The sequence below is a fragment of the Bactrocera dorsalis genome, chromosome 2 (genome assembly GCF_023373825.1).
Source record: "Bactrocera dorsalis isolate Fly_Bdor chromosome 2, ASM2337382v1, whole genome shotgun sequence".
In the NCBI taxonomy this organism is placed as follows: Eukaryota; Metazoa; Arthropoda; class Insecta; order Diptera; family Tephritidae; genus Bactrocera; species Bactrocera dorsalis.
The window spans coordinates 15,032,925-15,060,263 of NC_064304.1; the positions used below are offsets into that span (position 1 = coordinate 15,032,925).

A 27,339-nucleotide genomic window follows, 5' to 3' on the forward strand; every position below is an offset into this window, starting at 1 on the left:
TTACCAAGTTACTTTTTTACTAAGTTGTTGTTATAATAAAGTTGCTTTAAAACCGTTCCAACGTTGCCAATTTTCATACACAGCAATACTAACTGCATTGCCGTAAGTTATTATTGGTCACTGGACATTTCAGAGATTCAAGAATAATCATCAGCATAATTAAGTAATGCTGCGGCCTCTAAAACAACAGCGTTGTGTAATTTTACAGGCACTTTCTTTCGTTTATAAATAAATAAATATTTCAATAAATAAATAATTTAATAAATAATAAATTATTGAACTCCTTAGCATCCACGAATAAATATGTTTTCGTTATAATTTAAATAAATAAATAAATAAATATTTTGTATTTATGTATGCAATAAATAAATAAATAAATAGCAATAAATTATTGATTTGTCATTAAGGTCATTATTTTGCTACACCGAATTGACATTGTATTACCCAAATGGCTTTCTACGCGCCGCTTCATCTCACATTTCTTCTAATTTGTGCTCTCCCGCTTACAACTGATACGGATGACAGAACTGATAAACCAAACGTTGTGAGCGCTCGGTCTTCTTCATGATGCCCTTCTTATAGTACTGCCGTATGGAACGCGATAATTTGTCGTAATTCATTGCTGGTCGATTCTTGCGTCCGCCCCATAATTTCGCTACACGCACCGAATCTTCAATCTTGAATATGCCGCGGTTGCGGTCGATCCAACGTATGGCCGTGCCGTGTGCATGCGGTTCGGCGAGCAGTTCCTTGAGGAATTGCCACAGGTGTATGTGTGAGCCACCGCTGCGGCCGGTGCGCTTCGTGTCAGTTGATTTTGCTGTTGTGGTTGTTGTTGTGCCGGCAACAGCTAGAGCGCTTGTGGTGGGCAGCATATCTTCGTCATCTGAAAGTGCAAGTAATTTGTTGATTAATTTGCTTTAGCAGAGATTAAAGTGTTTATAATGAAGCTTACCGTCGCTTTCTGCCGCATTGCTGTTGAAGTGATAGCGCCACACCTCTAGCTGCGCATACAAGTCGGAGCCGCTCTGAAATGAAAGAAGGTGAGGAACATTAATGAGTGCAATTTAGCTGCTGGTGTTTTTTATATGATTTTTAAAAGATTTAAAATAAAAATGTAGTTATTCAAGCTAATATAATGTTATTATACGAGTATATGAATTTCTCTAGAAGAGCAGACGCTCCAGTTTGGCAAAATGTTACGTGTTGAAATGTATGATCAAATATAATTTAATTGCTATGTAAGATATATCCAAAGAACATGCTAAATAAATTACATATTGCTCAAGTCTCGAGGCCATGCGCAGTGCGACAAATCACTGAAAACGTTGGAACAATTTCGTAAAACGCACCGAGAATCCATAGTTTCTCGGGTTATGATTACCAGCGTCCTTTTCTTATACTCAGACCTCGCTGAAAAGTAAATGAGGCTACATTGTCATAGTAATAACCGTAGAATAACAGGTTTCAAGACCAATCCACAAAAAGGGAGATCCCATAATCTGCGACAGCTACCGTAGGATAAGCCTCCTTAACATCGCATATAAAGTTCTATCGATTCTATGAAGCCCATCGTCAACTAACTGCTTGATTCTTATAAGTATGTCTTTAGACCTGGAAAATCTACAAACGACCATATATTCACCATGCGCCAAATCTTGGAAAATACCATTGCCGGGGGAAATAATACGAACTACAACCTAAATAGAGAGGAGACAGCGGCTACGCTGGCTAGCTTATGTCATCTAAATGGATGAAAACATTTCAGCTATAAGAGCAGAGGAGGGATAGGAAGGCTCCACTATGTTGGAAAGACCAGGTGGTGACCACAACTGGCGTTCTGTTATAACCTCGGCTATAACCGCGTAAGCGGTGTAAAATGAACAAGGGCTTAGAATCCTAATTCGTACATACATATATTTACTATATTATAATAATTATTATTATATTTATTAGCTAAATAATCGATTTTCCCGTGAGGCCATAATGAGGAACGCCAAAAACATCAAAATCCATTAACTGTGTCTGGCAATAAAACCCAACAACTAAACTGCCGTTGCAGACAGCGCTTCCCTGTAGTCGCTGCCACAAACATATTTTCATCGTACATGCACACACACACACAAGTATACATGTATATATTTATATATGCATTTCATTTTGTATCGAAATTCGGCCTTGTCGCGACGAAAGTCAACAGCTCTCATTTGCATACGCTCAGTTAATTCCAAAGTCAGTCAAAACTTAGTCATTTAGTGTTTATGCGGTGCCATCATTACAGTTTCTGTTTTTATCTTGTCTTTTCTAAGAATTATGTAAGCGCCCAACGAATGTGTGTGGCAGTATGAGTGCACATGAGTGTGTGTGTTTTTGGAAAGAGAGATGCGCGGTTACACAATTCGATAGCGACAAATAACTGGTATTAGCGGCGATTTTTGGAAGTTTAACCAAAAGAAGCACTTTGTTTTGATTGCAACTGTCTACGCATATGGTACTATGTATGTATATACATATGTATGTATGTACATAAAACGTTGTATACATATACATACATTCGTGCATATTAGCTCGACCTTTGACCAAACCATGCTTTTATGGCATGTGAGTTGTGGACTCTCGCGGAGGCTTAGCTTTCGGAAATATTTTTTTTTTAATTATAGCTCTTTTTTTGTTATATATTTTGATTGATAGTGTGCAGCTAATGATTATATGATTTTTACAGTTGTATATTTATGTAGGCTTTCGTATATAAATTAATAAATAGCTGAGTTTTGTAATAATAGGGATTTTGAGTATAGCGTTGTTGTGAATTTGAATTGATTTTCGATGAAAATTAAAAAAAAAATATTTTTACATTTTTTAAAGTTTATATTAAGTTTGTCACGAAGCTTGTAACACCCAGAATGAAATAATCAGCGTGACGAGCTGAGCTGATTTAGCACACTTCCTTGTCTTCCCGAAAAGTTGCTTATCTTCCGAAACCGCCGATATCAAACCATCAAAGCAAATAGCTGCCATACGAGCTGACGGAATAAACTCAAGTTCTTATTTGAAAAAGTTCTTGCAATTTGGCAAGGATTATTACTTAAGATAACGGTATAATCTCATAATCTCCAAAAAAATTGTTTAGAGCAGACGTCTCAAGCATATACACAGCTGCCATACAAACTGAGCGATTAACGTCAAGTTCTCGTATGAAAAACTTTTTTATTTGTGAAGGGTTTTTCATTTTTTTTTATTAAATTTAAATAACTTCCAGATAGCTAGCAGTTTGTTTTGTCTTAAAACAATTGTTTTTATGACAATATATTAAATAATTAAAAAAAAAACTCACTACACATTTTCTGTTCGCTTAAAAGCAGTTCACAAAGCTAAAACTTATAAGTCATTGGGTTGTCTTTTGAGGGAGTTGTTGTCAGGAAAATCTAGTTCATGTATGCCGAGCGTATTTCATTTCCGGTTAAGAACTGGTAGTTTGGAAGCTTTCTTCAAATATATAATATTTGAACTTAAAAAACTCTTGGCTCCAATCAATTTTCTGATTACGAAAAAAATGGTATTTTCTCGAAAGTCGGGTCTAAGTAAGCGGAAAAGTTTTGGTTCTAATTAGAAATGTCTGCTGAGTGACAATATCTCAAATAATTGGAAAAAGGGGCGACCCTACAACAACAACTAAAAATAATATTGAATAAAACAACAACAAAATTTCTTATTAGAAATGCCAGACTGCAGTAATATTTCAAATAAAAAGGAGACACAACTACAACAACAACAAAATAATGTTCAATACTTCAACAACAAAATTTATAATCAGAAATATTAGCTCTGTAGCAACATCTAAAACTTTTGGAAAAATAGCAGCCACTACAACAACAAAAAATAATGTTCAATACAACAACAAATGCAAAAAAACAAAGCTTCCTCAAAGCTGGTGCAGATTTTTTTGTCGATCCGTTCACAGAGGAAACGTGATTTCATCACTGTTTCATAGAAGGTCCGACAAGAGCACAGCATGTTTATGATGAGAACCCGATCGTTCGCTTCTCCCTTTTCTTTATATAAGTACTGTTAGCTAATCTATGATTTTTTAAGCTCACACAGCTCAAATTTTCTTCTCTCAGATATATTTGGACTTAATTGAAAGAAATTTTTTAGCATTCGGGGTTCTCTTTCACGAATCTCATCTCATCTCTAAACCTTTGTTTTAGTATAAGTCAAAAAAACTTTTATTTTAGTAACGCCTGTATTTTGATTAGCGACGACTCAGATATTCTAATAAGCTCGAAATATTTTGTTGCTGGGAGAACTTGAACTGAAAAAGTTAACTTTAAATATGTCCATACAGTTTTTCTTGATCTGACACATTGGATAGTATTTTTAGAATATAATTCTGTTAGATCAGTCTTTTTTGGGCTGAAAATCTGAGCTTAAGCTTACAAAAAAGCTCTTCTGTTCGATCATTTTTGGAATCCGATACATTTATAAATATATTTAATTAATTCTAGCTTAATTTTTATATATAACGGTCATTCGAATCTGAAAGAACTCAGTCAATAAAGAAAAAAGGAGTGACTCTCCCTTAATTGACCCACTCTGAGCGCCTAATGCAAACCTAATTAGGAAGAAGAAGCACAACAATTGCTGCTTGTTATCGATATTTGCATATTTCCCTCATTTAGATCAATCAATGCTGATTTACCCGTCACCGAAATCAAAGTGTTAAACACAAAAACACAAAAGAAAGAAGCAACCAATGCAACCAATCTAACAGCAACAACAGCCAATCAAACACGCACACTTGCGACAATAACAAAAAAAAAAAATCAAAAAATGAAATGCCAAATGCAAAACAAAGCCGGCGCGATGCCATTCAGCCGAGATTGCATTGATGGAATATTTTCATCTACAATTGACACGGTAACCAACAGCAGCACCGAAAAGTGCAACAGCAACAAGCAGACACAATGCAAGCGAGTAGCGAGCAACGAAACCCAAAAAACCATTAATATTGTGATATTTATAGACCAGCGCATAAGAGTGGGCCAGCAGTGATCAGACCACGTCGTCACTGCGCCGAATCGGCTGTTGTGGCAATGAATGTGCGCCGGGGGGGCAGAGCGGGCGGTGGTGGGGTCGAGAGTGGCCCAACAACGTGGTTGCCTACAAAACAGCCAAAGCGCCGAAAGACACGCAATCTACAATACGGCCCAGTGTTGTTGTACAACAACAACATATCAATAGCAACAACAATCAACGGGCTTATTGTGTATATATAACTACAACAACCATAATGACAAAATCGGCTCACTTTCACCTTGCAATGTCGTTGCTGGTCGTTGGCTCAGTTACTTTATTTCCACATCGTCATGCGAGCGGTATTGTTGTTGTTGTTGCCATTGCTGTTTCGACTGTTTATAGTTTTGTTGTGCACCGTATTGTTATTGTTGCTGTGCCGTCCAACATGCCACTCGGCGACTTGTTTGTCTCTTTTGCCAAACAACTGTATTTATGTTGTTGTTGCTGTCGCTTTTGTTGCTTTTGCACATTATGCCCAACGCATCAGCTTTGGGTAAATTATCACAATTCGGCGCATAATAATTTTCCAGCTGGTCGCGACGAAGCCACAGCAACGAACGGCCTTTCGGCCCCCTTCCGCCGCCAGCAGTCGTTGCAGCGGCGCGGTAGAGACGGCGACAGCTACAATTTCACTAAACAACCTTCACACTTGCGCATTCTTTTTCACCTTCGTCCATGACCACGGGTACTGATTTTTTCATTTCATCGATTGCATTTCTTCGGCGACGTCTGTCCGCTCTCTGGCTGCTTGCTTGCGATTGTGTCTGGCTGGTGCGCGGCTTTGACGTGATCGTGGTCAATCTGTCGCCGTCACCGACGCTTCGTTTACTCTTCCTCTTTGCACTTTCAAAAGAGTGTCGTGTCGTCGATATGAAGTCGTTCTGGCTGCGAATTTGTTTTGATTGCTGCCGCGCGTTGTCGTTGTTGTTGCATTTGCCGGTTTTGTTGTCATTTTCGACTTTTTAATTTTTTGTTTTGCGCAATTTTTTCGCGTTTCTGATTTCGTTGATTTGGCTTATATTGCTGAATGTTTACGGGGCAGTGTTGCCATGCTTTTTAGAAATCGATATGGTATGAACTTAGTGGAGACTACACTTTTGGGATTTTTCTCGTTTGGTTTTCTCTTTTCTTTATGTTCTCTGAGGGTTTGATTTGAAGAGTATTTGAAGCCCATTACTGCAGCAAAATTTTGAACATATGGCCACTCGATTGTCAGTTTTGAACTAAACTGTTCTACTAAAACATTAGTAGAGAGTGGCAAGTATAAAAACGCAAAGAATCGATAGAAAATGTAGAAAAAAACTTCAGATCTCAGACCTTATAGGTTCGAAAAAGTTAGGAAGACCTCAGGATTACTTCAGATTTTTCTTTTAGTTGAATCTCACTTGTTAGACATGCTGTTGAAGTTTTGTACTGAGTTTCGAAACCTCGGATAACTTCGACTATTCGTACTGAGTTTCAAAACCACAGAAAACTTCAAAAACTTCAGTACTGAGTTCTAAAACTTAAGGAAACTTCAGAAAATTTTCATACTGAGTTTCAAAGCCTCAAAAAGGTTCGAGAATTTTCTTACTGAGTTCCAAAATCTCTGAAAACTTGAAGTTTTTCGTACTTATTATTTGAGCAATGCTTGATTTTATACTGGTGGCAACACTCCTCAATACTTTGCGCAAGTGCAGCTCGATTTAATTTTATTGTTTCTGCCTTATTGTTGCACTTGTTTTCCATATCACTTGGTGCTAGTCACTTACTTTCGTTTGCATACCCGTTTATAGAACAAAAACAACAAGAAACAACAGCAAAAACTCAACTTCTTCAACAAAGCTCATTTAGCGCGCCTCTCTCTCGCTCTCTTTCACATGCTATTGCGCTCTCCCTCTGCCACCTCTGCTGCTGCATTCCAGCAATTCAACTCGATTACTGTTGTTATTTTTGCCATTAGTCTTCCTCCTTTCTTTCGGATCTGCCATTTGGTTAGTCCAAAAATAAATTTAATACATTTTTGTTGTTATTGCTTTTAACTAGTCACTCGAACCACGCTCGGTACCGCTCACCGCTTGCCACTAGTGTCGTTGTTGCGGTGCGTTAAAAGCTTACTAATCGTTACTAGTTTCAGCCGTGTGTTGTTGTTGTTGGTGGTGCTAGCGTCTGAAGCACCTTACAGTTGCGCTATCATTGTGGTTGTTATTGTTGTTTTAGTTTAATTATGGCTTTTAGGCGCGAGCGCTGCTTCTTCATTGAGTGAGTGTGTGTGTATGTGTGTCGGGCATATACGAAAATGACGTCAACGCAGTTACGAAACTTGTTTCTTCGATTTTCTCGTCTCCTATTCGCTAGTTTGCTACTTTGTTGTTGCTCACTTATTTGTGTTTGTTTAATTTTACAATGTCCATTTCTGTGCAAAATTAAATTTTGGCCCCTTGATTTTGTAACCCATTCGTATTTGTTATATGAGTATTTGGTATTTGGTGCGACCACTTCGACAAGCCCGTCTTTCTTTCTTTCTCTCCACGCTTTTGTTGCTATTTTTGGTCTCTTGTTGATAAGCAGTACTTTCGTCTTTTGTCCACCACTAAGCATTATTGAATGCGTCTTCTGCGCATGCCGCTCCGCCCGCCCGTATGTGGTCCAACTCGTGGAACTGTATTTTTGGGGCAAATGCATATTAAAGCTTATGGCATTTACGGTGTTGCACACTAACAACAATACGAAACGTTATAATGGAAAAACTACCTTGCATATTGCTTCGATTTTCTGTGCTCTACTTAACATAAAGGACGGCTTAGTAACCGAGTTGCGATTGCGTAAGTGAAATTCGTTTGAATTTAGTTTTATTGAAAGTTATTGGCCCTAATAACTTTTTTCGTATCGATAAACCCATTTTATGCAAAATGCTTTTTTATTTATCGATGAATCGATTGTGTGCTAAAATTCTATGGTAATCGTTTTTTCGTATTCATCGATAAAGCGATTTTATGAAAAATGTTTTTAATTTATCGATAAACCGATTGTGTACAAAATTTTAAGCTAATAAATTTTTTTGTTTTTATCGATAAACCGATTCCTTTTTGGATAATTTGATTTTATGCCAATTGCTTTTTTATTTATCGATAAGACTATTGTAAGCAAAAACTCTAAGTTAAAACATTTTTCGTATTTATCGATAAACCGATATTATGCAAAATGCTTTTTCATTTATCGATAAATCGATTGCATGCAAAAATTCTAAGTTAAAACATTTTTCGTATTTATCGATAATTCGATTTTATGCAAAATGTTTTTTTCATTTATCGATAACACACTTTTTCACAAAATGCTCTAGTTTTTCACTTACCTCTGGCACTCGCCGCTTAAATTCCTCCTCGCTAAGTAATATTAGTGCTGCACCATTTTCCGGGAATTTTGCCTCCAAATCTTCAATTTCTGGCAATTTGAACTGTGCTACTGTGGAACGTAGCCAAGAGTGCGCTTGAGATACCGACCAATCGCAGGGATCTGAGAAATAGACGCGAACAATGAGACACAATTTTTCTAGTAGAGAGTCAGTAAAATGGGCGTAGTCACGTTTCCAAAAGTAGAAAATCAATTGGGGGACATAAAATATGAGACTCTATATATTAATTAGCATCTTTCACTGCATAAAATAGTTTTTTAGAAATTGTGGCAGTCTTTGGACCAAGAAGTCACATTAAAATAGTTCTCAATCTCATAATACCAAAGGGATACAATCTTCGAAGATAAATCGTACTCTTTCTACGATAAATAAGCTATGAAACGTACTCAGACTCCAAACAATGAAAAGCCTAATACCTAATCTAAAAGGTTGCTTTTAGGTAAAGTGGAGCTTTGCGAATTTTTAAATGAATTTTAAGTTTATGGTATTGAAATTGCGAACTATTAGGACGGATTTCAAACACTTTGATTTAATTTTTGACCATTTCGAAGATTCGGTATTTACACAATAGGCTGTCAGAAACTGATAAAGCTTCCTAACTTAGAATACCTTTTGACTTATTGACTACGTCGAAGCATTTCGAATTAAGTGGAAACCTTAAAGATAAATTTTGGACTCGCGACTTTAAAAATCTTTCCTAAAAGTAATGTGAAACTTCTCGGGAAGTTTAATAACAAAGTTTAATTATCAAGTATATTGCCAACTAAAGGAAGGAACTATAGTTGTATAAGAGACTGGACTATCAATAAATAAACCCTTAAAATCACCACTAAAAAACGAACTGAGTCTTCAATATAAAACTTACCTTGTGATATCTGCAGTTTGGCGCAGGTCTCCACGGCCTGGCTCTTCGTATCCTCGAGAGCCATTGAGATCACTTGTTCAATATTGCCACCAACTTCATTCATGCTACAACCCATGGGAAAGTGGTTCTCTTCGAAGAACTCACGTAGCATTTGATGATCTTGACTTTTCTGTTGTTGTTGTTGCTGATGCTGCTGCTGTTGTTGTTGTACGGGCATCGCTGCCGACGGTTTCAAATGACATTCACTGCTACTACTGTTGTAATCGTTATAAGCTGCGTTGGAGAATTCCTTCTTATCGAGCAACATTTTCAGATCGATCAAAGTCTCCACATCAGCATCGAGCGGTTCCGATTTAATATCGGCCCACGATGAATGCGGTGACGGTGCTTCACAGTTGGACTCTGGTGGCGATGGTGGCAGGATGTGCAACTCTTGCTTAATATTGCAGGCATCTAGCGAGGGATATGGCGATGAGGGATGCAGAGATGAACGCGACGAGCTCAACGAGGAGCTCTGCGACTCGAAGCAACCGGCGAATTGTGTTGGCGGAAACCCGTATTCCGATTGAGCGGGACTCGATTGGGGAGAGGGATAAATATGCGGATACGGTGGTGGTGGTATCAACTGATTCGCTGACTTAAGCATCGGTTGCGATTGTGGCTCGCGCTTATTCTCCTCCGGCAGGGAGATAGTGGAACCGAACGACCAAGCTTGCTCGACTTTAATCTGTGGTGGTGTTAATAGGTTATGAAACGGCACGGCGGTTGGGGACAATACGGGCGTCGTTGTTGGTGTAGTGGGTGTATTACAACCAAATTGATATACTATAGTGGGTATATTAGCGTTTGTTTGAGCACAATTCTGAGGTAGTAGTGATAGATCGAAGTTTTCGGCATAGGCGGCGAAAGGATCGTTGTAGGCGGTTGAAGATGACGCAGACGAGGACAAGGACGCGGTTGCGTTAGATGGTTCGAGAAATGCGTTAGCGGAAACTTGTGCTTGTTCCACTTTGAGTGAAAGCGAGAGTTGAGCGGATGATTGCATCGGCGTTGTTGTGTGTATAGTAGAAGGTGTTAGCTGCAGATGAGGCACTGTGGTGGGTGGCGCCAAGCAATTGCTTTGAGTTAACTGAAACGAGGCGAGCGTAAGATATAAATTGTTGTAGTTGAACACTTAAAAAAAGCACAGTTGTTATATTTTTCTAAATTTTTTCTTATAATTATAATATATATTGCGTGTGTTTACTATAAAGCGCTAAGCAAACGCACCAGTCACGCACACTCACTTTTTTAAGGCACAATTTTTTATATTATTTTGAAAGGAAATCTATTTTTAATCGAAATAGCTAGCCACTTGAATTGTGTTGTATCAGCAAAGGTGCGCGATAACCACAGCCTTGACTTCCGCGTACGTTTCCATCGAAATCAGATCAATCATACAGTGTGGCCATTGGCGGAGCGAATGCCGCTGAGCATACCGTCAACAAAGCGCGTCATTCTAAAACTAGTCGCTACAGCTTCTATAACAGCGCTAAATATTTCTGTAGCGCGCCGTGCCAAACTGCTTAGCGCTGCCATTTTCCAAGCGTTTAGCAATGCAAATCGAGACGCTAGCGTGTTGGATGGTATGACGCCACAACGATCGATCGGGTGCGATCTGCGGACGCGAGGCGACTCAGAGAAAATTCCCAAACGAAAATGCATTTGTGCATGCTGTAAAAGCCCACATTTTGAGTTGCTCAAAACACCCCCGTCAAAGCGATTAAGCCCTCAACGCCGCGCGGCTGTGTGCGCGCATAAGAACACACCCGCTTCACCGTGTCCCGTACACTCGTAAATATTAAGCCAGTGTTTGCACGAAAGGGTGCATTGTGAGCGTAAATGCAAGCGCTAAAAGCTCGCTGCTCCAGCCAAAATCGCGCTGGTTTGCTAAGCGCTTAAACTGTTTTTCATTCGCTTCATATTTTTAGCATTTCCGCGCATCAGCGACGCAAGGCGCAAGACCAAAGCTCGGTGCTACTAAAATTGCATTTCATGCTAGAACTAGTTTGGTTGTTCTAGCTAGCTTTTAAGCTATTGACGCCGTTCAATATTCTCTACGCTTTGTTCTTAAGAGTTTCGTGGAAAAGCGCTCAATCACTGAACAGCATAAGCTTGAGCGCGAAGCTGAAAGCTAAGCTATTGTTGATATGTGTATTTTATTAATTCTATTTTAATTTGAACGGGGCTGATACAAAACATGTATCTACCTTTTTATTTTTTTATATGTATCTATTTATATTATAATTGATTTTATGTAATTTTTTGCGCTGCTTATATGTGCCCCGAGAAGCGTGTCCACGGCGTTGAACAGTGGGCCTGATTCACACCAAATAGCTATTTTAAGTTATTTTACATATACTTATGAGTTCGCTCTTGGGCGGATGAAAAATCAGAACTTGGGCCTCAGCATCTCGGCCTGGCGAGTAGTCAGCAGCAAAGTCGAGGACTCCATATGGAGACTAAACCTCTGCACCGACGATTAGTCGTACAAGTGCGTTCGGAGAGCAAGCTGCCGTCTGCTAGGTGGTCTTGAGACCTTACAAGCCTAAAACGGCCACCGCCGTAAACGGAGAGACAGAGAAGATGCTGGTGGATGAGGTGGCCACTCATCCTATCCATGCAGGAGCTTCTGGAGTGTCTAGACGACTCGATGGATGGCAGCGCGCGCTGATGACGGCAGGGGTGAGAATCATCCTGTAGTGGCCTTCAACATGGAATTTGCCTAGGTGAACCTTGCGGCAGTTGCTAGTTGCTGGGCAGGCCAGCGACAGTGAAGCAACAGACTTCGTCCTGGCCTGAGCTTATTTTCCAGGAGAGACATCCACAGCGCCTCCATTGGCTGTGGATCGACTGGTGAGCTACAGCAGGCATCATAAACTGCCCCTTATCTTAGGTTGTGAAGCATAGTACTATCTTAGCTATAGAAAATATCGGTTATGAACCCACTTTTCTCACCATAAGTAGGAGAGCGGCACCACTTTGAGTAACGAGCCTATGAATGGAATGGTCTCACAATGGAGGGTGTAAACGGAGCCCTCATTCTCGGACCATGGAATCATAAGGTTCGCGCTAAAAGTAGAGGTCAAGAAACTCCTTCCCAGACGTAATCCCCGGAACGCAAACTGGGATATTTTCCGGTATATGCTAAATACGCCAGGACTGGAGAGCAATGTAATTATAATCATGAAAATTATGATTACGCTTCAAGAATTGTAATTACATTCTTTCCGATTAAATCCTTGTAATGGTAATCGTGGAAATGAAATTATGATTTCAGTATTATAATTACTTATACAATTAATGATTTACCTGTTACTAATGGTGATCATGAAAATAACCATAACGATTAGAGTATTGTAATCAAATAATTAAAGGATTACTTTTCTAGTAATTGTAATCATGGAATTACGATTACGATTACTCACTTTCAACTAACCGCAATTATGACCATTACCATAACGATAACATAATTGTAATGAAGTAATAATGATTTGCAAATTTTAATACTGGTACTGCTCGTATATGATTACATAATAAGAGTTTTAGTAATGGTAATCAAGAAAACTACAATGACGTTTAATTTTAGACTAATAATTACAATAATGCAGATCATAAATGGTTCAATCACGATTACATAACTGTAATTAAGTAATGTAATTATGAAAAGCATATGTTTTAAAATTAGCAGCGGTAATATAATTTGAAGCTAAAAACTTTATATGTGTAGTTTTTTTTTTGCATTTTATGACCACAATACATACAAGTACACTGTGCGCTATTAACATTGTGCTATTGTTGTTGTCATTAGTGTTTGTTTAGCAGTTGCCAGCGGCCGATTTTTTAAACTGATTCGGGGTTTTCCAACGCCAAGCCAGTTTGCGCTCGAGCTCGATCAGCCGTGAGCGGGCAGCAAAAGCAAGCGAGTTAAGTTCTAAGCATATGTACATGAGCAGCTTTACTCTTACATATGCAGATATATACATACATACATACATGTATATGGCATGCGAGTATGTGCTGTGTAATGCCGACGGCACTGGCAATTTTATTCCAACATTGTTTGAAATTTATATGCGCAAATTTACTTCATATGCCATATACGAGTATGTATGAAGTATGTATGTGTGTGTGCGTGTGCGCTTGTTGTGTATTAAAATGCAGACATAAATATGTAAATGCCAACTAGTCACGAAGTTATTACATTTTTTATTGTGCTACGCTGACTGAAAAATTGAAAATAAATAAAATAAATTCAATATGCGAAATAAATCGCTATAGAAATACGAGCACAACAACATGTGGGGGAATGTAGAATAACCCGAACGCTGGAAAATGCTAACGTTGGGACTTTACAACAACACGTCAGCGACTGCTGGCTGCTGGCAGCTGGTAATTGGAGTACTGATGTGGGCAGATAAGTAGGATATGCCATGAACTGTGGCCGCAACCGTACCGATCGCTTTACTATTTTGCTCCGCCGTTCGTGTTGTTAAACAAATACGAACAACAACAAAGCGTGTAACCGCGTACAATACAACAACAACCGCGCAGTATGTGTCAATTGTGCGGGAAAATTAATTGATTTTAATTTCTAAAAATAACTTTGCGACATGACCGCCTCACCAGCGGTCAGGTCCCTCAGCCCGTTCGTCCGTCTGTCCGTTCGTCACACAATGTTGTTGTGCACAATGAAGCGTATTGTGTTGGCGCGTAAGAAAAAAATTCCTATTCGATTTATGACGTTTTCGCGTTGAATTCAGAATTTATTAGCTGCAACATTGACAGGTGTCGAGGCGCAAAGGCAGCAGCAGAGAAGAAGAATGACAGCAAAAACAACCAAATGAAAATAACAAAACAACAATCACTATTGATTTGCTGTTCACATGCTGAGTTGAAGCACACAATTGTTTATATCTTGATTGCTAGATACAATTGTCTCTTGCCTCAATTCGTTACGTTGACTTTACTAGCAGCGATTTAGAACATTTTATATTTCGTGTTGTCCCGTTGTGTGAACACTTGGAAAACGTGAGTCGAGTTGGTTTTTCTGTTTCACACACGCCAAACAATCGCTGCGTTTGTTTGCGGGAATTTAAGTAAAGCAGGAAGTCCAGTGGAATTTCCATAGTGATCTAATTTTGTGCGCAATATGGCACGAACAGGACAAGGCGGGAGGAATGTTAAAAGCATATTTTTACAACATCAAGTGATAAAAAATGTTAACACTTTAAATTGATAGTTGTTTATTGGTGTGATCTTATTATATACATATATATGTATATTAATAACTTAATTGAGTGAGAAAGCCGATTTATATGAAAAGATGGTTCAACCATTACTTAAATATAGTCAATTAGTAAATGAGTTATAAGTATATTGTTTTTATTCACATATAAAACTGTACTTTTTAAAGTCGTTTCAGTTAATCATTTATTTAAGTCAATTAGTTAATTAGTTTCTTGAGTCAATTAGTAAATATATTGTTTCAACCATATTAACAAATACTTTACACACTTCTTATAGCCGGCTTAGTTGGTACTCTAATTAAATCAATTGGTTAACATTTAATTGAGTTAATTAGCTTTGTTTGTTTTTAACCGCATTAGCAAATGTTATACCCAGTTTTACAGCACGTTTAGTTAGTTCTCTAATGAAGTGAATTAGTGAATAATTTAATTGACTCAATTAGTGAGTCATATGTAAGTATATTGTTTTTAAATAGATTAGTAAATATTCTACCTACATCTTATAGCCGTTTCAGTTAAACCGCTAATTAAGTCAATTAGCGAAAGATTTAATTGAGTCCATTAATAAACAATCTCTTTGCATTTTTTGCTTGCATGGTTTTAGTGTAGCTTACTGTTTAAATTAATACGAATCCATATGGAGATATTACCAATTAACTCAATTAGGACTTTCATGGAAAAATAGAAATTTTTTTCAATTTCAGAGCTAACTTGCTTTGATAATTGAAAAATTAATAATGATTTTTCTTTGGTATTTTTTAAATAAATAAAATTATGAAAAAATAAAAAAATTAGAAAAAATTTAAAAATTTTAATTAAAAAAATTAATTAAAATTTATAATTTTTAATTTTTTAATTAATTTAAAAATTTTTATAATTTATTAAAAAAAAAATAAAATCTTAATTTCTCTCACAAAAAAAATTAAGAAAATTATAATTTTAACAAAAAAATAGTAATAATTAGAAAAAGTTTAATTTTAATTTCTGACTTTAATTTATAATTTTTAATAATTTTCACTAAAAAGTAATAATTAAAAAATTAAAGTTTAACAGTAATTAAAAAATTTTAATTTTTATAAAAAGAAAATAATTTTGAAAACCAAAATTTATAATTCTATTAAGAGAAGTAATATAAATGAAACCCATTTTATTAAAAATTAAATATTTTTATATTTTCAATTTTATTTGTGAATTTATAATTTAAAAATTACTGATTTTTCACAAAAATGCCATACTATTCCTAGTGAGTATGACGACCACGCCCACCATAGGAAGTTCAAACCATGTTTACGCTTTTCATAATACAAATAATCAGCACATAAATTCCTTTTACATTCCCCTTCACAAGCGCAGCACAGCGGCAGTGCCAAACAAGTTCGTTGCTTAAGTCTTTCGTTTGCTTTGCTGAACGCCAAGCTAATTTCATTGATTTTGGTTGAAATTGAAATATTCGATTTTAATTTGAAATTCATTAATTCCAACAGCGCTCGATGATCAGTTGCGGCAGCAGAAACCTGACTAACAAATAGCATACTTAGTAACTAAATAGGCAAAAATGAAAAAAAGTAATCAAAGCTGAAAAACTCGCGATTTTAGTGCGAGTTGGAAATATAAAAACATAATAGAAATACAAAAATGATAATGCACATTCTTGAGTGTTGCGTTATGCTTTTGTAATTTTCTATTTCGCCTTTAATTGAAATGTTTTTGTTTTCCTTTTCTGAAGGTCTTTGCATGACGAGTGTCTTTGGCCCCTTCGCTCGTGATTCATCGCTACGCCTTTGATAGTGGCAATTTCAAATGAAATATGCTTCAAGCATTGCACAACATACGCAAACGACGCATAGCATTTAAAATGAAAAATCAATAACAACAATAACAAAAATAACAAAAAACAATAGCACTACAAGCTCCAAATGTCTTGCTTTGCCCTAAGCGAAGGCCATGGAGGGGCGCAAAACAGACGCGGTCGAAAAGTAAAAAGGCGAAATAACTTTATACATAGTAATAAAATAAAGAACAAATAGCTCACAAATGTCCAGATAATTTATGTGCATGTCAGCGGCCGCAGGAAAACACCATTTCATACTCGCCAGAGATATGCACTGGCAGCGGCTGATAATGCGCCGATTTTGCGCACAACCACACATACACACATTCGAATGCAAACAAACATTTGCTAAGTACCAGCTGGCATGGCAACGCCTGGTGAAGGGTTATGCCATTCTCGTGTCTATCGGTGGCCAAATGCCCAGCGCAATGCAGCCCCGACCGTCACGTGCGCATGCGTGTTGACAGTGCCAGTCGCCGCGCGCTCGGCCACACGACCGCTTGCTGTGCATTTGAATGCGTTCTAAGTGAATGCCTTTATGCCTTTATGCTTTTTCTGTTTTCTTTTTTTTTTTTTGTTGTTTATGGATTTTTGCATGTTCGCACACGCCCGCTTGCGCACTTCTAATTCTGTGGGCGTTTGGCTGTGTTGGCTTTGCGCTGCCTTCGCTGCACGCACGGTGTTCCCGTCAACGCTGCATGACAACGTGCTTCAGCTATTTTTGCAGCGATCATTATTTTGTAGCGCATTGCACTCATTTTGTATGCGAAACTTTATGCTCAATCATAAACTGACGCAAGTTAAGTACTCGCATTTAAGTATTTTTCCCTATCAGCGCATTAAATCAGCGCTACCATTATGTGCTGGAGTTTATGAAATTGTTGTTGTTCAGTTTTTCTTACAAAATGCGGCGTTTGGTATGCGCCTTATTAAAGTGCATATAAAAGAACTTTAAGATTTTATGTGCCCAAGTAATGGCAAACACATGTATGGCAAATTATTCCTTCATTATACTTCACTACATAGTTCTTATATATTCAATTTATTAAGGCGCTTTCCAAACACAAAATTTTGCACTCTTTTTATACTACCAACTTAGAAGACAGGATAGTAAAAACAATTCATAAAAAAAAAAATACAGTGAACGCTCTATTAAATTGGCGCTCTATTAAGCGGACATATTCATTAGCCATGCACATTGTCCGGTCCCACAATTAGTTCACGTTTATTAAGTACATTAAGTCGACAACTCTATTGACTGGACAGACAGTCAAGCCCAATCCATGTTAATTTTGACTTTAAGTATTTCCTCTTCGAGTTTTCACGCTTTCCACATATTTTTGAAATGTGGCAACCCATATACAAAATATTTTCAGCTACAAGCAGATGAAAAAATTTTTAGATTTAAACTCATAGGGTATTAATTTAATCTCTTTTCTAGTTAATTAAAAAATTTTGTAGCATTTGTATATTTTTAGGGGGCAACGCGACAAAAAATATAGTTTAGCTGTTAGTTTTCTTAAATATTTTTAACTCGATACTAGATTTCTAATAGTGCATAAACAAAATAAAATGTACGGAGTTCAAATTTTTAAAAAGGTGGCAACCATTATACAAAATTTTTTCAGTTGCATGCAGATTTTAAGATTTTTAGATTAAAACTCATACGGTATTAACTTATTTTTTTCTTAAATCTAATAAAATTTTTAGAGGTATTTTTGAAAATATTTTTTTAAGTGGCAACATTGAGCAAAAAAATACTTTAAATTTTGGTGACACATTTCTAAAAAATATTGCCAATTTCTATTTTCTATTTTTTTTAATATTTAACGTTTTGAAACAGGTGGCAACATACAAAATATTTCGTTTCAAGCCCGACAGCAATTTTATAATCCGAAAATATGTTTAAATTGCTTCTACTATCAACATAACCATGGAATTTTGCTGCGCCACACAATTTCGTTGCCATCAATCATTTAAAAGACTGTAAATTTAATACCTTTAATGAAAAATTTAATACTGTTATTAAGAAAATATCCCACAGACATATTTTTATACACAATATTCCAAAGTTTTATGCACAAACTTCAAGTTGTTTTTCTTTTCAAATCTAGTAATCACCTGAGGTAATGAGTCTACAGCAAGCAAGCGACTCATTTTCATTTCGAATTACAAAAATTAGCAATTTAAATTAAGGCAATGATTTTTTCATAAATTTCTTTATTTGCAAATTGGGATAATCCCATAAATAATGAGCGTCATACAATTTTAACGAGCCGAGTTGCGCTCCCTATTTTCTTCGACTGCATTGTTGGCATTATTGCTCTCAATTATAGTTGCATTCTTAATATATTCCAGCCTCACACACACACACTACATACACATGCACTAATATTTATGATTAGTTGACTCTAAATTGATGAGAGCTACCGATCAGCTTTCATGACTAACAAACGCTAAATAGTAATTGTTGACTAAATCTATGCGCTCAATTGCACTCATGTAAGGGATTTCCAGTTATAAAACGAATACTTCGTTGCACGGTAGCAAAGGGAATCCATCGAATTTTTATCTTACAATAAAGTTAAAAATAGATTTTCCTCTCAGCGGCATTTTGATAAAAACCAATAATATTTCATCGTCATTAAAAACGCTAGTTAAAACGGGAATTTTTCCAATTCAAATATCTTTTTGGGATTTTGTGCGAGTAAATGTTCGGACACGTATACTTCTGCATATGAATTTTTGAGTTATCAAAGTGGCATATTTTTGTTTGCACGGTATTTTTGGTATGTTCAACAGTAATGTAACAGAACAATATTGAATCACTGCTTTATAAGTATGTATACAATAAGTAATAAATGTTATGAAAAAATTAAAGAAATTTATAAACACAAAAATACAAACAAAAAAGAATTTAAATTAATTTTCTTACATGAAACCAGTGCTTGTGAGGTTTTTTTGTAGATTATATTTGGTTAAATGAACTCATTTATGAATATTTCCAGAAGAATAATCCTGAGGAAGATGTTTTTGAATATTAGTTTGTTGTATTTGGGCAAAGTAGAGGTTATATTTTTTCTCTATAATTGTTCACGAAGGGTTCTAATTAGTTTTTCTAATCGGACGACCTGGCTTCGCTTGGAATATCCAATTGGCGCCACGTTGCGAAAAGAAGAAACGACTGGCGCGCGGTTGTTAACTCGGCTATAATCGCGTAAGCGGTGTCTACGCCAATTAAGAAGAAGAAGAATCCCCTCGAATGCTGAGAGATCAGCCATCTAACTTAACCCATACTTTTAAAAATAAATTTGGTTCAACAAATTTACACAATTTTCAAACTTTTTTTCTTCAATTGCATTTCTTATTTGCAGTTTTCCTTTATTTAGTGCCGTAACTATACATTTCAAAAAACAAAAAAAATATATACGAATTTCTGTAACAAAGACGGCCAAATACTTTAATAGCCCAGTATTACGCTCGAATATTTTGAGAGTTAAAAATTGACTAAACATGTTTAGTAATGCCATAGAATTTTTTAGAGAAAACAATCTGCATTTGCTGCAATCACCCGTGCCGAATTTCTTTACAATATCTCGTCAAATGAAAAAAAATTCATGAAAACACTGTTTTCCGATCGTTCAGTTTGTAGTGGGCCATCTAACGTTTTAAATTTGAATTATCTATATTTCGACATTGGAAACGTCAAATACCATTCGGAAAGTGACAGATATTCAGTAAAAAGTCTAAAATTTACGAAATGGGTCGCTATTCACTATTCTACAGTTCGCAGATTGGGCAGAAGATCGTTTGACCGAGGATGGTCAATTTTACCGAAAAATCATCTTTTCGGACGAGGCTCATTTCCACCTCGATGGTTACGTTAACAAGCAGAATTGTCGCATTTGGGGCACAGAAAACCCGCACGTAATCGTCGAGAAGCCAATGCACCCAGCACGAATCACTGTATGGTGCGGATTTTGGTCTGGTGGAATCATCGGCCCATTTTTCTTCGAAAATGAAGAAGGAACCGTAACCATCAATGGTGAGCGATATCGCGCAATGTTAACCGAATTTTTCTTCAAGCAAATTGAAGAGGAAGACTTGGACAACATTTGGTTCCAGCAGGACGGCGCTACGTGCCATACAGCAAACGCTACACTCAATCTTTTACGCCCTATCTTCGAAATTTAAAATTTTATATGGCCCACCCTAATGATGTAGTGGTTCGATATCGGTATGAATCCAAAGAGGTTAAAAGCAGCTTGCAATTGAAGACTTTTTTTAGTGGCGCTGCTGATTGCTGATCTTTTTTTTTATTCAAAAACTATTAAATTAGGGAAAACCTAAAATATTTGTCTCAAACTAAACGGTGTTAAATAAAATTGCTATTGAAAATATTTTGGGAACCAATTGCCAGCTCTTTATAATACAATACATATATATACAATACATATATATAATTCAAATTGTAAAATCATATCAAATGTGAAGTATATTAAAAATAACATAGAAATCGGGAGCTTATTTATCGATCGCAATGCGTAAAGGAAGATATTACTTTTTCCACAAAAAAGAAAAATATTTTTTGGTGAGAAAAATTGTTTTTCTTTTTATTTTGTGAGGAACAGCTCCAGGCTTACTATAGATTTGTATATGTAATTTTATTCTACAATTACCATATTTTTTCGAAATACTTATGTATATACGCCTGAGAGAAGCTTTATTTGTGGGAGCAGAGCTGTACGTACTTAAGCCCGCATATACATACCCACGAATATACAATGTGTGGCGACATGTGTGTGCGCTCAGAACATAGCTATTATGAAATCCAGTTTGTTAATACACCCACCAGCAACAACAACACACAACAGCAAGTCAGCAGCAACAACAGCAACAATGTGTAAAAAGAAGCATAATAAAATCAAGCGCTCGCGCACGATCAAATAAATGGGTTTGTACGCGCTAGTCAACGATCTGCGCGCATATTAAATCAATACAAAAGACAAGATATAAATAAATACAAAAAATATATTATAATAAAAAAAGAACAAAAAGTAATAATAAAAAAATACAACAAAAATAATACCAACACCATTTTGTCAAGTTATACAAGTGTTTATTTACACATGTGCTTGTGTGTGTGTGTGTGTGTGCCAACTTGTTTTCATGCTTGGCTTAGAACGTTCGTCAGTGATCCACATGCATAAATATAAATGAAAGATTATTTGCATTTGTTCTTCTTACATATTCAAATGGTGCTGGCGTTGTTGTTATTGTTGTTGTGCGCAGCAATTTGTTATAATTTCAATGCTTGTTTATTGCTCTGCACGCCTGTGTGCGTGCGTGTGTTTGCAGTGAGTTAGCTTTTTCTACGTTCTGCGCAGTGGCAACTGACCCAGCCCAACCCAGCGATCGCGGCGGGCCAAAAAAAAAATATCGAACGATTAGCAGCGCTTGCCTTTTGCCTCTTGCCATTTGACGCTTGGCGTTTGTCAGTCGCTGCTGAACAAAGAATTATTAGACTCAACTTGATTTGTATTTATAATTCAACCTTGAACAGCTACAAGCAACTGGAGCCGTAAAAGCAGCAGCGTTGCAGAGAGAACCTGTACAAAGTTACAAGATTTGTTGTTGCTGCCGTGTATTTCTTCAGTTTTTTGTACTTTTGGTGCCTTTGGTAATGGAAATGTTAGCGTGAAGTAATAAAACCGGCCCGAAGTGTTCAATTAGTATTGATTTTCAAACCTTTTATTATAAATTTACATTCGCAATTGTGCTGATTTAACAGTTAGCTTGTTAATTACATTAAGTGCATCGTACGCCGCTCCCTTTGGCGACGCTGAACCGCTCCTGCAACGCTCAATCAAACATTTCAGTGTCAGTGGCGAACGCTTTTATCAACATATTCTGAAAGACTCGTTTATTTATGCGATTATATGTCAATATTATAAATTTGAATTTCATATTAGAATAGAGCAGTGTAAAAAATGAACGACTTGGCGAGTACAGGGTGGTGCAGAATTTATTTATTATTTTCAAGCAGAAGAGGCTGTATTTTACTAAAAGGTTTTAATATGTCGAAATTTTATATTATTTAATTAGTACACATCTATTTGAATTTCTGTGAGTGAGTTGTGAACGAATGAAAAGTGAGTGAGGTCAGGAGGACGAAGAAGAAAGCTTTTTCGTTTTTTTGTGTTTTATTGCTTTGGTACTAGCTTCAAGATGTTTCAAGCATTTTTGAAGCTAAAATATTTTATTGGGTAGTCGAAAAAGTCCTTTTGTATTTTGTCAATAGATGTCCTTGCAGTTGTATATCTCCAGAGTTACCAGTCACATTGTATCACACCATATAGTGTTGGAAAGGAGAAATTTTAAGCTTCTTTTAACCAGAAAAAATTTAAATTCCGTTCTGGAAATTTTGATGTGAAAGATGCACCTCTCTTTGGTTGACCTATCGTTGAAAAAGACGTTGAAATTGTGGAAAATATTGATCAGGACAGGAACATAAGGAACTTAACATTCATCATCAAATGATTTTGAATGCCAACAACTGATGAGATTGAAGCAAGCAATCGAAAAAAACGGCCTTAACTGATCAACAGAAAGGGCTTCGTCTTCCAACAGGGCAACGCTAAACCACACACATCTTAATGACTCCGCAAAAACTGGGACAACTTGGCTGGGAAATTTTGGTGCATTCACCATATAGCTCTGACCTTGCAACATCGAACTACTCGTACCATTTGTTTCGGTCAATGCAGAACTCCCTTAATGGAGTAAAGTTAGCTTCAAAAGAAACTTGTGAAAATTACTTGTCGAAGTTTTTCGCCGAGAAACCAGAAAAGTTTTACATTTATGGAATAATGTCTCTAGAGGAAAAATGGCAAAAAGTGATCGACCAAAATGGTACATATTGGGTTCATTAAAGTTCATTATAAATATGAAAAAAAATAAGTTGAAGTTTGATTAGAAATACGAAAAGACTTTTTCGATTACCCTATATATGAAAATTTTTGTAATTTTCAAGCACCGAAAACTGCCAAGATCAATTTTTCGCATTGAAACTAACCAATCAGTTTAAATTTATATTTTTTTCAAACTTTATTATTTGCCTTTGAACCACCCTGTAGAGATGTATGCATTTAGATTAGTTGCAAATCGCACGAGCCGCACACAAATGTGATAGCCATCAGGTAGCGCTCAGCCTGCAACCAGTTGGCCTTGGCTGCTGCTGTGGCGGCCAGTTGTTGGCTGTGACTGTTGCAGTGCCACCGAGCGGCTAGCAAACAAAGAATGCATACATTTAAATAAAAATTAAAATTATATTAATTTATAGTCGCATTGCAATTGCAGCGATTTGCGCTTGTGGATGCACGAGCAACAGCAAACTGCAGTGTTTTGATTGTGGCAGGTGTGCAACAACAGTGCTTAACAAAAGTCAAGCGACACATTTGAAATGTCCGCCGCACCCGTTATCCACCTCACTACCAAGCCATTAAATCTCAATTTGTTCTATAGCAGATCATTTGAATGCCAACTCTATGCTGTTGCTCTGCGGAGCGCTGCAGCTTTTTGCTAAGCGTTTGTGTTAGTGTCGGCGACTCTGTGTGGCACGTTTCGGCAATAATCTGAAATAATCGCATTACAAGAAACGCCGCAGGCATGTCGCAGCTAACTTACATTGCTGCGCGCGGCTTAATTAATTAAAGCCGTGGGCACGGTGTTGGCGCGACAGAAAAAGAGTGGCGAAGATTGTCACTGCCGTTGCTGGTAGCTGCGCATGCGTGGGTTGTGTCGTTGGAAAAGTCACAAAAAATAAGAATCTTATATAAATATTGTTTGGAATTATGCAAACATTTTAGAATCAAAGCATTTCAGCTATTCAAGTCAACTGAAACAACATCAACAACAACAAAGTGGTTATAAAGTTGTAATAATGTCGACGGTTTATGTCTGTGTGGCGGCTAGCAACGCGCAATCGTGACTTGAAACTTGAAAAAATATTAATCTCAATTAAGCGACGACCTTTCGCGATTTCAAAATCAAGCCAAGCGCACTTATGGCTGGGTTCAGCACTGTGTGTGTGTTTGTGTGTATTTAGAATTGTGTCGCATGAAGTTTGCAACAAAATGCAGTTGCAGATTGCAACATTGTAGCATGCTTCAGGTTGTCTAAATTTTTTTTGATAAATTTACAACTGTTGACATTTGACAAATATATTATAACAAAAACTGATAAAAAATTCATGTGGCGTAAAAACGTTATTCAGTGGATTTTATATAAGAATTTGAATACAAGACTAACCGTCGTTTAGTTGTTTGTAAAATTGTGAAATATGATTTTTATAGCTTTGAGGTTCACCGAAAGCATAGTTCTGGCTCTTACAATCTTCTTGTTAAAATTCGCCAGTCATTCAGTCCTAAAATTGGTAAGAGAGTAAGAGTTTTAGATTGTTGCATATTTTCTACTTTTGTCGGAAATTTACTCAAACAGCTTTTAACTCTTAAAAATTCATCCACGGTATTTCCCTTACTCTTCTTTTTCTTTCAATTTAATATAATTTCTCATTTCATTCGGTTCCGTCTCATTTTGAATTATTTTTGCTTTTAAAAATGATATACCCTGGTCTTTTATGATGCAAAAATGATTTCAAAAGCGATATTACAATTTGTTTCGAAGGAAATATGGTATGTTGAATGATTCTCAACTACATAATATCCATTTTTATCGTCTCGTTTCTTGTTGCCTTCATATATTTAAACGTCCTGAATATTTTACAATTTTATCGTTATTACGGAATTTGTATAGATTCATTATATTCAAAATTTTTTTCATTCATAACAGTCGATGGTTTTACAAGTCTAATCAGTGATCTATTATAAAATTTTGCCTCTGAATGTTTCTACAATAAACTTTCGAAACCGCCAAATAAATCGAATAGTTAAATTAATGAGTTCAAACATTCTCAGTTCCTTACAAAATATTTCAAATTATGCCTGGGAAGTAAGCGAAGAGAAAATTGGTCATATTGCTTAGGAACAGTGTTGCTAACATACCAGTTCTAAAGGAGAGAGAAATGTTGATAGTTTTTGTATTAGAATTAAAGTGGATAAAATATTTGGAATGTAAGTAGGAAATGTAAGAAATGAAAGCTTTAGAGATTTTATTATAAAAACTAGAGATCCGAAAAAAAATTGAGAAAATTTTAGGGTTTTATTATATTTTATAATACTTATGAACTAATACTATTTCAGAAGTCTCTTTTTTATAAAATTGATTGAAAAATTAATTTCTTAATAATATATCTTGATGTTAAACTTTTCAAAATCGGAATAATATTGTTTACAGGCAACTATAAATATATATGTATGTATACCCAAAAACATTATTGAAATTCTTTTAACATTATAATTCCTCATGGAATTCAAAAAATCGAGATTTGTTGTCCATATATCAGATGCATATATGTACATATATTTGAAAATATTCTCTGAAGTTTTTAAATTTATGCGGCAAATATAATAGTTTTGGAGATATGAGCTTTTAGCAAGAATTTTTGAACTTAGTATAAGCTTTATGCCATTCTAAAGCCTAAATTTAAAAAAAAGACGATTCATTTTGCGAAGCCGCCATTTTCTCGAAACCAGTACTTAACCGGTACTTAACCGGTACTTACCCAGTAATTAACCACTACTTAACGAATATTTACCCAGTAATTAACCACTACTTTTGTCATTACCTTTATTCATCTATTGTTATCATATATATTTGTTTTAGTTATTGGGCTGTGATAATTATTAGCAGAAAAATCCTTCTCACCATCAACATGCTTCAAAATTTTTCGAAATGAATCGCCGATTATTGAAACTAAACTAAATTTTTTGATTGTGCTTTATTTTTTATTAAAATTAATTACTCTTGACAGAAAATTCGAAATAAAGACATTTTTTGTGACTTTAAAGAGGATACAATCACTTAAAGGAAAAAAAGGGACTAACTTTGATGCCATGAGTAAATTTATAAGAAGAAAAGGGCCACATTCTAAAATAGTGTGCTTATTATGAAGCAATAACAGTTATAAGTTTTGTGGTGCTGATGCGAGAGGTTGAGAGAAAGAGTGCCTAAAATGTAGGAGCAGCCCAAGGTATTGAGGTAAATATGTACTCATATTACAGAGTGTGGACCAGTAATCAATTACTCAAAAACGTAAAGCATCCAGTGAGGGTAAATACAAGTTTTATTTTAGTATTTTTTGTTAAATGACACTTTAAGAACACTATTTACAGCGCACAAACTCTCACGCTATATAATTTCTACAGATCAAAATGAGTACACCACACAAATTATAGCCATTCGAAATAGGCGGACGCATGCTAGCGCTTTTAAGACTGCAAAAGTAAGCAGTTAAAAGTGCAATAATGAAAAACGCTATAAATAAATACCACAAACGTTTTGTTGTTGCTGTTGTTGTGTTTTTCAAATATTACTGTCGCCACCTAAGAACAGATAAGTATTTATGTCATTGATTTTCCACTTGGTTTTTGTAGCTTTTGCCTTGCATTCCATAACATTTCTCCGCATTGATGGCAACGTACACACACACACACGCGTACACACTTACATACTTAGTACACACATTTATAATTACGGACAGTATTTATTTTATTACTGCCATAATGAGCGATTTTCACCCCATAATACAGACACCCGCTGTTGCCGCCCGCCGGCCGCCGCGTCCGTAGTCCGTAGCTGCCAGCAGGCCTTTAGCTGTCGAGGCCGGACTGCCTACATGTGCGCACCGCACATGCATAGTTGGTCCACGGATGGACGACATAGTTGACACCAGCATGCTTGCTTGTGGACAGCAGCGCCGCCGTCG

General features: G+C 36.3%; 1 protein-coding gene across 1 annotated transcript in view; it reads right to left on the minus strand.

Moving 5' to 3' along the window:
• Window positions 1-6: 6 nt before the first annotated feature.
• The window catches only part of LOC105227566 (DNA-binding protein D-ETS-4), a 33,129-nt gene continuing 5,796 nt past the window's right edge, over window positions 7-27,339 (minus strand). Inside the window, exons 2-5 of the mRNA XM_011206972.4 lie at window positions 9,336-10,464; window positions 8,411-8,571; window positions 956-1,028; window positions 7-886 (exon numbers count right to left, since the gene is read on the minus strand). Of these exons, the coding sequence (XP_011205274.2) occupies window positions 504-886; window positions 956-1,028; window positions 8,411-8,571; window positions 9,336-10,464 (1,746 nt within the window). The 3' untranslated portion in view covers window positions 7-503. The remainder of the gene's footprint in view (window positions 887-955; window positions 1,029-8,410; window positions 8,572-9,335; window positions 10,465-27,339) is intronic.